At 61.4% G+C, this 9,459-nt stretch overlaps 5 protein-coding genes across 5 annotated transcripts; 3 read left to right on the top strand and 2 right to left on the bottom strand.

Annotated features, from left to right (window-relative positions):
- Positions 1 to 851: 851 nt before the first annotated feature.
- SPRG_13994 (hypothetical protein) lies at positions 852 to 1,976 on the top strand (the record flags this gene model as incomplete). The annotated part of the gene is made up of 1 exon (XM_012353413.1): positions 852 to 1,976. One exon carries the CDS (start codon positions 852 to 854, stop codon positions 1,974 to 1,976), a length of 1,125 nt encoding a protein of 374 aa, XP_012208803.1.
- A 32-nt stretch (positions 1,977 to 2,008) lies between these two features.
- Positions 2,009 to 3,646, bottom strand: SPRG_13995 (hypothetical protein). Its single transcript, XM_012353414.1, has 3 exons — positions 3,315 to 3,646; positions 2,926 to 3,265; positions 2,009 to 2,874 (listed from the first exon to the last, which is right to left on the bottom strand). The coding sequence occupies exons 1-3, from the start codon at positions 3,617 to 3,619 to the stop codon at positions 2,092 to 2,094; spliced, it is 1,428 nt and encodes a 475-aa protein (XP_012208804.1). The 5' UTR covers positions 3,620 to 3,646; the 3' UTR covers positions 2,009 to 2,091.
- Positions 3,647 to 3,768: 122 nt separating this feature from the next.
- Positions 3,769 to 7,951, top strand: SPRG_13996 (hypothetical protein; the record flags this gene model as incomplete). The annotated part of the gene is made up of 6 exons (XM_012353415.1): positions 3,769 to 4,081; positions 4,131 to 4,306; positions 4,357 to 4,577; positions 4,658 to 5,882; positions 5,930 to 7,579; positions 7,628 to 7,951. The coding sequence occupies 6 exons, from the start codon at positions 3,769 to 3,771 to the stop codon at positions 7,859 to 7,861; spliced, it is 3,819 nt and encodes a 1,272-aa protein (XP_012208805.1). The 3' UTR covers positions 7,862 to 7,951.
- Positions 7,897 to 8,261, bottom strand: SPRG_13997 (hypothetical protein; the record flags this gene model as incomplete). Its single annotated transcript, XM_012353416.1, has 2 exons — positions 7,897 to 7,951; positions 8,002 to 8,261. The coding sequence occupies 2 exons, from the start codon at positions 8,259 to 8,261 to the stop codon at positions 7,897 to 7,899; spliced, it is 315 nt and encodes a 104-aa protein (XP_012208806.1).
- A 415-nt stretch (positions 8,262 to 8,676) lies between these two features.
- Positions 8,677 to 9,380, top strand: SPRG_13998 (hypothetical protein; the record flags this gene model as incomplete). The annotated part of the gene is made up of 4 exons (XM_012353417.1): positions 8,677 to 8,743; positions 8,783 to 9,010; positions 9,059 to 9,331; positions 9,370 to 9,380. The coding sequence occupies 4 exons, from the start codon at positions 8,677 to 8,679 to the stop codon at positions 9,378 to 9,380; spliced, it is 579 nt and encodes a 192-aa protein (XP_012208807.1).
- Positions 9,381 to 9,459: the final 79 nt, after the last annotated feature.

Below are 9,459 nucleotides of genomic sequence, written 5' to 3' on the forward strand. Positions count from 1 at the left end.
CACAGCACGCCGGAGCGCGCCATGGCCCTGCGGGCGACACGGCAAGCCGCGCCGCCTAAGGCACCAGGTGCCCTTGGAATGGCGTCACCCAAATCCAGCCAAAAATACCGGTCAAATTAGCAAAACTAACTCAAAAGACCTCGCCAACCAGGTACGTCAATGCGAGGTCTTGGAGTCAACGCGAACGCGTTTGATTGATCGATCGACAATCACACACAAGGACGGCATCTGAGTCAATTGCTCAGAAATTGCATGTGCCAAGTTGGCAGATGACGGACAGTACCTCAGCAATCGAACAAGAGCAGCTGCGTCGTCTCTGGTCCTACAACTCTGGTGTTGACTTTGAGAGCCTCTCAATGCAGCTACCCGCGCCATGAAAGATGTCCAATCAGCTGGCATTGAATCGAGTCCAATATCACTAATCGCGCCAAGTGTGTACTCTCGCACCTCCACATCTGCGCTGTTGCAGCACTGGTTTTGGTCCAAAATCGCTCCTGGATCATCGTGCCTCTCCAATGCGACCATCATTCTAGAATTGGTGGACGCCAGAATGCTGGTCCCGTTGAGGTCGCCAGATTGCAATTGTGCTACACATCTGCGTCGTTAGCGCTAGCCGCTGGTGCCGCGCGCCACGTGTCTGCCCTCGATGACGTTATCGCATTTGCTAGGATCGGACGTCGGGTGTCTGCGCATGGTGCCTTCAAGCTCTCCGTTTTCGGACGCGAGGATGGATGGATGGATGGGTGCTGCGTGGATCTTTTGTTTTCATTACGCACGCCCGTCACCTTCGACGAGCACAGGTTGATCGATGGTGATCGGGCGTGTCAGCCACAATCATTAGTCAAAGCACCATGCCCATCAGCGGACGTCGTCTCCTCGTCTTCATCGTCGCGATCCTCGTGTCGCCGACGCTGGCCGCCCCGCCGCCGCTCCTCGGACCGTCCGTGGACGTGACCCAGTGGACGTGCGTCGCGTCCGAGTCGCGCTACGTCACGGCGCGGCTCACCAACGGCAACCACAGCCTCGAGTGCGTGACGGCCAACGCGACGACCGACGCGTGCCTCTTTGCATCGCACGCCGACGAGTGCTCGTCACCGACCGGGTTTATCTATTCGTGCACCAACTACACGCACGGGTCCCGGGACCCGACACCGGCCTGCGTCGCGCTCTACAGCTCTCTTGTCCGCGGCGACGCGCTCTCGCTACAGACGACGGCCTTGTACTTCTACTACAACGGGCTAACGTGGGGCGTCCGCATCGTGACCGCGCTCGGTATGGTGCTTCTCGGCGGCGTCTTGGCCACGCACGGCTACTACCTCTTCCGCGTCCTCCTCGTGCTCTATGGCCTCGTCGCCTTCTCGCTCGCGTTCGCGTCGCCGCTCGACTGGATCGACAATTCCACGACCGAGACCATCCTGTGGATCGGCGGCGCCATCCTCTTTGGGCTCTTCTGCGCCGCCTATTACGCGCTCGCACGGCTCGTCACGGGCGCCATCTCGGGCACAGCGCTCGCGATGCTCGTTCTCGAGTACGTCCACCTGTCGCCGACGTACGCGAAGCTCTCCGTGTCCGGGGCCGGGGTTGTTGGCGGCTTGATGACGCTGCGCTGGCCGCGCCCGCTCTTGCTTTTCCATACGGCGTATCTCGGCGCAGTCGTGGCGGTCTATGGCGGCACCTTCCTGAGCTATGCGATTCCGAACGTGAAGCACACCGTGTTTGACGTGGATCCAATCCAGACGACGTGGACACCGATCTTCTTTGGCGGCCTCTTTCTGCTCGCGCTCCCGCTGCAAGTCTATTATACGGCCAAAGACGTGTATCATTGCGAGACGACCATGGAGCGAATGGCGCGAAAAGCGGTCGGTTCGACCGAGTCGCCAGCGTACTCGGACGTGCTCGACCCGTCGGTGGTCGCGGCCGAGATGGCGGCCAAGGAGCACTGGTTCCTCCAGTGGCTGATGTGGACGCGACGCTAAAATCAGGATCAATGTTTCAATCTATCAAGAGTGCGATTGGTGATGGGTGTATATAGAGCTGGTTATTAGTAGTAGAAAAAGGAAGACCCCTCGCGTGCTAGTACCGGGACGAGGCTTACGCGTAGAGCTTGAGCGACCGGTCGAGCGACGTTGACGCGATCAACTCGAGGCCGCGCGAGAGCTTGACGTCCGTGACCGCGGCCGTGTGGTCGTCAAACGTCTTGACCAGGTTCCAGCTCTTCTTGCCAGCTTCTTGGAAAATGCTGATGCCCTTGCCGGTCGCGACACCAAGGTAGGCGCCGCTGTGCTCGAACGAAACGGCGTGGATTGGCGCCTGCAGCTGCAAGTCGAACACACTCTTGAGCTTGCGGAGATCCCAAAACTTGACGAGGCCATCGGCACCGCCGGACGCGAGGTGGTACCCGTTCTCGGAAAAGCTCAGGCTCGTCACAGCCTTGCCATGCCCCTCGAACGTCGCGGCCACGGACGCCGACGCAACGTCCCAGACGCGGATCGTCGCGTCGCCTTGGCCCGACGCAAAGATCGCACCGTCCGGGTGGAACTGCAGCGCGTGCATCTCCGAGGCTTGCGCCGACACCTTCTTCAAGAGCGTGGCCGTGCCGAGGTCAAAGAAGCCCCACGACCCGTCTTCCGACGCCGTGCCAAGGTACGACCCCGACGGATGCAGCGAGATGCTCGTGACCGCAGCGTCGTGGCCAGAGAGCGTGTGCCCGACCGAGTAGTTACGCTCGTTCGCGCCCGCGCTCCAGAGCTTGACCGTCTTGTCAGCCGACGCCGTGAGCACCACGTCCGCAGCGGGGTGGAAGAGCACGTCGTTGATCTTCTTGCTGTGGCCGCTCAGCGTCGCCTCAATCTGGCCCGATTGCGTGTTGAAGATCTAGACCGAGGCAAATGAGAAACCAATGCGATAGAGGCTAGCAAACGAGACCTTGGCATCCTTGTCGTTGCCGCCCGTCACGACGAGGTGGTCCTTGATGTCGACGCAAAGCACGCCCGGCTTGTCGCTTTGGTGCAGCGTGTGGCTCGCGGAGCAGCTCATCGCGGCCACATCCTTGGTGATTTCTTCGACACGGCGCTCCTTCTTGCGGTAGTGGGCGAGCTCTTTGGCGCGCGCGGCGACGTTGGCCGAGACCGTCTCCCACGCATCTTCGATCGGGTTGGACGCACCATGCTTGCTCTTTTCTTTGAGATGCTCGACCTCCTTGTTGAGGCGCGCGATGACACGGCAAGCGGCGTCGTACTGGTACAAGGCGTGCGACAGCTCCTGCCTATTGCCAGAGTGAGCCATGCACGGCCACGAGACGCCGATGCGCGTACCGCGTTTGCTGCAGGTGCTTCTTGACCTGGAACATCTCGAGCGCATGCGCGTCGTACTCGGTCTGCAGCGCCGAGAGCAGCGACGGGATCGACGACGTGGCCTTGGACGGCGGCGTCACGTCGGTCGCGAGCGTCGTGAGCTTCAGCGGCAGCAGGTCCTCGGGCGACAGCGCCGACTCGGAGAGCGGGCAGACGTTGCCATGCGTCTTCATGTACTCCTCAATGAGGTGCTTCTCGTAGACATGGCCCGTCTTGACGTTGACGACCGGGACATGGCACACAGCGCCGCTCAAGCCGCAGAGCATCTTCACCGTTCAATCTAGGTTGCGTGGGAACCGCTGAATGGCCGACCTGCAGCAGTAACCTTTCAAACATTATATTCTGTATCTTTACATACTCGATATGCGCATCGCAACCTGTCCACAATAGATAATTATATCCACTTCAAAAGAGGATGTGGGCAGCTCGCGGGCCACCGCGGATCTTGCGCTCGGCGCCGGGCGCGGTCGTCTGCGCCAGCGCCGACGGCGTCTACAAGGCCGACGTCCTCCTGGACGCGGTGCATCTGCGCTGCTACCAGATCAAGGACGACTACCCGGCTGTGTACACGCTCGTCCGCCCGGCGAACCTGCCGATCGCCGCCGCCTTCATGGCCCCGCGGGCGTCGCGCTTGGCCGTACTCACCGAGACGAGCCTCGAGATGTACTTGTGCGCCAATGACATTGCAACTGGCGTCACGTTCAACTTTGCGCTCAGCATTACGCTCGGTATGTGCGCCGTCGCCAAGCACGCTCATGCCTGTTCGTTGCGTCCTAGGCACGAAAGGCGTCGAAGTCGCCACGACGCTGGCCGCGAACGAGCAGCACCTCTTCATTGGCACCTCGCTGGGGCGCATGATGGTGTTTCAATGGGCGGATCTGCGCGCGGGTGGCCACTTTGTGGCGCCCCTCGACGTGCTCGGCAGCCGCCCCACGTTGCCCGTCCTCACCGAGGTACACAGCTCGCCAGATACTCGATCATAGGCTCATGTCCTATGCCATAGCCATCGGCCGTGCGCTCGATCTCGTGCAGCAGCGCCACGTACGTGCTTACGTCGCTCGTGTATGTCTGCGTGTGCTTCGCGAACGGCTTTGCGGTGCTCCTGAGCTTTGCGCCGACGCACTTGCGCCTCGAAGAGATCGTGTGGCTCAACGAAGTCATCTCGACGCTTGGTGACGTGACCACATGCCACGTCGACGGCGAAGCGTCCCTCATCGCCCTCGGGTCGGCCTCGAGCCTCACGACGCTCCTTCGGCTGCGACACAAGCGGCCAACCGAGACCGAGTTTGACCGGTCCAGATCAGCCACCACGCGACGCTCTCGCTTGCAGTGTGGGGCTTTACACCCGACGACCTCGGTGCGGTCACTGCCTTGGCCTTTACCGACGACGGGCGCGCGATTGCAGTCGGCTTTCTGCTCCGCGGCATGGCGGTCTTCTCCATCGACAGCTGCAAGCTCATGTCGACCTTGCCGCAGCAGCTGGTCGCCAAGGACAACGAGCTGCTCCGGAACGGCGTCTCCTCGCTGCAGTGGACGAACGCGAGCAGCACGCTTCTCGTGACGCCCCGACTGTACGACAAGAACACGCCGCCGCCGTCCTCCTCGACAAGCGCGATGGACCCGTCGCCGTGCTATACCCTTGTGCATGTCGAGATGCTAAAAGAGCTTGACGGTCTCTGCCTCTCGCTGGCGGGCGAGCCTCTGCAGTGCGGCGCGTGGGTCCGCAGCGAGGCCCCGTTTGTGCCGCAGCCGTCGGACGGACTGCCCGGTCCAGCCGAGCGCAGCGGCCACATTATAGGCGGCGACCTAGTGGTCGCGATCAACGACCAAGCCGTGGCGCACTTGGCGTTCAACGATATTGTGGCGATCCTAAAAGAGCTCCCGTTGGGGTCGTCGGTGAAGCTCTCGCTGCTGCGCATCTCGTTCGCGAAAGCATTTGCGCTCGCGACACTTGCGCTCCAGTCGCATGCGTTTTGTTCGACGCACAAGCTCGCGCTCGACGAAGACCAGGTCGTGTGGGAGTACGCGCTACGCATGCAGGCGACGCTCGGCGACTGCGTGTCGCCCAAGCCGTCGATGCTCGCGTTCGAAGAGCGCGCCAAGTTTGACGGGTACATGGCCCTCGCCGGCCTCTCGAGTACTCTGGCTATGCATCGGTACCTGAAACTCTACCTCGCATGCTTTCCGCGCACAAACTGGCAGCCGATCGAGGCGCTCGACCACTTGCTGGCCTTTCACAACCCCGAGACGCCGCGTCTTCCGACCGCGACGCCGACGGCCGTGCTGGTCGACTTTGCACGCTCGGTGCTGCCGATGGGGAAGAGCGATTTGCATCTCCTCGAAGCGACGAGCATCCACGTGCTCGCGGCCAACTGCAAGAACGATCCGTGCGGCGTGCTCTCGTCCGTTGCGATCCCCGTGCCGAGCACGTACACGAACCAAAACAGCCCGATGCAGCTCCTCGCCGTCTCGTCCGACGATACCCGCGTCGCCGTCGCTGGAACCCGTGGCTTTGCCCTCCTCCACAAGGTACTTGACTCCTCGTCTCTCCGATCGAATGCATTCTGTGCGTGTAGCCCAAAGGCGCATGGCTCTGTTTCGGGAACGTCCACGACGAGCAAGCTTTCCGCGTGGTCGCGATGGACTGGTGGCACAACGAAGCGCTCGTCGTCCTCGTGCTCCAAGACGATCTGCTTCTTATTGACGTCTACGCCCGCGACCGCCTCGATGCCCGCTGCTGCCGCCTCGTCTTGCCGCCGACCGCGTTCTTTTACGCGATTGCCGTCGACCACGATCGCGTCTACTGCCTCTCGCTGCAGCAAGTGCTCGTGTACCGTATTGCGACGTCCGGGTCGGCCGACGCGGGGAGTCTCCGCTTTGAGATTGAGTTTGAGCGGGCCGAGGCGCTGCCGCGCTGCAACGCCATGGTCGGCCAAGCCCACTTGTTTGTGCCGATTCCGCGCCTCGTGCCACACTCGAATGCCGCATACAAGAAGAGCGGCGCGTGGTTCACCGGCTGGCTCGGTCTCTTGGGTGAATCGGACAAGTCGATGCTCTTGCCACGGTTTGCGCTCCTCGATACGCTCGGGTGTCTCTATGTGTGGGACCCCGAAACAAAGGAGCAGGTGCTCTTGGCCAGCGACATCTCGCACGTCTCGACCTGGCGTGGCCCGAGCGAGCTCCCGACACCGTGCACGCTCATGCACGGCTTGTATGGCCCCAAGGGCTTTCAGGCGTGGTGGCCGCTCCTGGACGGCGTCGACTTTGAGCCGAAAGCGCACGCCGATGCGCTCCGATCGTTTCTACAAGTCCACGATCCGATGCGCGCGCGCAGCATGGGCAAGCTCCACGGATCGCCCGATAAGATGGCCAACACATACTATGAGCTCTTGGCCGAGTATGGGGTCCAACTCGAGATCGCCAACGCCGAGCCAGAGTCGTCGGACGTTGTTCCGATCTCGGTGCACTGCATCATGGTCGATCCAGTCTTGAAATTCAACCCGGAAGTGCAGCTCGTGGGGATCCATGCCCGGTTCGGCGTCCTCGTTGGCGCGTTTCAAGACCAATATGTCGGCATCTACGACATTGCGGCTCGTGTCCAGCCGCTCTTGCACTCGCTTCTCTCGCTTTTGCTGGTGCAGAAGCAGTCGACGCTCGCGCAGGCGTGCTTGGAGGTCATGGCGGCGCGCCTCGGTCTCACGACGCCCACAAAAGAGCTCGTGCTCGTGACCGCACTCGACAATGCGTTTCAACGGGTCTGGCCGCGTGCGGTCGTCGAGCGCACGCTGCTTTTGCTCCAGGACCCCGAGAACGAGATGGAAACGTACTGTGAGATCGTGGCCAACGTCGCGCGCAAGGTCGAGCCCAACCGCCTCCCGCTCCTCTTTCCGATCGCGGGCGACCCGAGCGCGCTCCTCCAGCTCTGCCGGCAGCGCCACGAAGTGCGGACGGCCGCCAACTTTCTCTTGTGCCTCGACGAGTCCGTGAGCACGCCGACAGTCCTGACGCGGACGCGCACCAACAGCTTTGCGCAGTTCCAGTCGCGGAGCGCGCTCGCTCTCGAGCTCATTGTCGACTGCGTCGAGTGCGACGAAGACCATTTGGCGCTGCAGCTGGTCCGCGTCGCGCGCGCGTGGGAGCCGGGCCACTACTACCACGCGAGCAACGGCGCGTCGCCGCAGTACGAGCGCTACATTGACGAGCAGCTCGGGAAATATGCCTTCCAGGTACAGACTCCGCGTTGCGGCTTTTAGCGGACGATGGCCTGTGTGTAGATGCTTGTCCAGTACCGATTCGACAAGGTCGTATGGCTCCTCTCCCAGACCCAAGTGCCACTGCCCGTCCTGTTTGGCGACGATCTCGGCGTCCGTAGCGAGAGTCTCGCGCTCATCCACGAGCGCCTCGACGTTCTCTTGACGATGGACGAGCTGCGCTTGCTCCACAGCGCTGTTGCGGCAGCCAAGTACGAGCAGTGGGCCACGCTTCTGGATGCACTCTTGCACACGTAGAGATCCATGGGATTGTTATATACACAGAAAGGCCATTAGCCATGACGAAAGATGAGAAAGCCGATTTGGCCCAGGAAAAAATAGAGGAGCCTAGGAAGGGTGGGAAGATTAGGAGGGTACGAGGCCTCGAATGGACGTACTTTTTGACTTCATGCGTCACGAACGAGCCAAAGGACTTGCCGACAATGACGTGCCAGCTCCCGTCGTGGGTCTCTTCGATCTCCGTTTTGATCTGCTGCGCGACTTCGGTCCAGTGACTCTTCTCGCCCTTGTAGTACGCCTTGAGCGCGTTCGTGGCGCTCGCAATGAGAAAGTCTTCCATCTCGGCGCTGCTGTCTCGATGCGCGATGCGCAACGCGCCGACGCTCACGTCGTCCTTCTTTACCGCGGCTTTCGACATTCTTTTGCTGTTTCAAGTGTGTCCCTTCAAGATATATCCCTTCCGCCGACGCTTGGCACACTTGTCGTAGTTGCCCTTGCTTGTGGCACCAGACAGTAGCACGTCGAATGTGCTCTCGCCTTTCTCGTCGCTGCAATACAATGTCACTCGTACAACCTCTGGCAGAACCCAATTCAAGAGCTTTCTGGACTATTACTGCACAGGAAGCTAGCGCCTCCGTCGCAACGACGAAGTGCCCTTGCACGTGCAGAAAGCAGTCTCCCAGATACGCCAAAGCAGCCACGTAGCTACGTCCGTACACTGTGCCAGCGAGATGACGTGGCACGCCCTGCGTCGCCTTCGGATCCGGATAATGATGCATCCGGATAGCCTCGAGCGTTTTGGTCGCAACCGCTTGGAGCATCCACGTGCGAGGATGGGCCGCAACACGCAGGCCGCCGACCCATGGGAGGTCGTCGAGAAGTGCGTGCGATACCTCGAGGGTACTACCGCTGATGGACGCTCCGTGGCAGCATGACAAGCGTGCGTAGGGCTCCACCTCCCGGACGTGCTCTACCAGCGCTGGGACAGCATGGGTGATGTCCGCCACGTCCAACGTGGCCTCGCCACCCGGCGCCATGGTGTCCTTGACAGCGTCATGGACCCGTCCGTGATCGTGAGCGTGCTTGAGACGCAGCTCCGCGATCTCCACTCGCGCGAGTACTTGGTGTTCTCGCCCTTTCTCTACAGCGAGCTCCTCGACCTCGGCCGTACCATCGTGCCTCGATTCCGCTTTGCTTATCGCGCTCTTCTGCTAGGTGCTGTCGGGCGCAGCGACCACGAGACCTTGGTGTGGGTGCGAGCATTGTATGCGCGAACGACCGAGCCGTACCGGAGCCGTATGCACACGATGCTCGGCTTTCTCGCGACGCAGTGTGACGTGGCCGATATGGACAAGACACTGTACATCGTCGAGCGCTATGCGCCCATGCTCCTGCGCGACGGCAGCAGCGCGTACATGTCGCTCCACCACATGGAGGGCTTTCCCGCCGCCACCGAATGCCTCCTGCTCTTCTTGACGCATCTGGAGCGTCTCGACGGCGGACTCGTGCCAACGACGCTCCTCCAGCACATGGATGAGATCTTGCACGACACCGTGCACGCAAGTCTCTTTGCCTCACCAGCGCCTCGTCGCCGCATGACAGGTACACGAACGAGA

This window comes from Saprolegnia parasitica (genome assembly GCF_000151545.1).
Source record: "Saprolegnia parasitica CBS 223.65 unplaced genomic scaffold supercont2.123, whole genome shotgun sequence".
Taxonomy (NCBI): domain Eukaryota; phylum Oomycota; class Saprolegniomycetes; order Saprolegniales; family Saprolegniaceae; genus Saprolegnia; species Saprolegnia parasitica.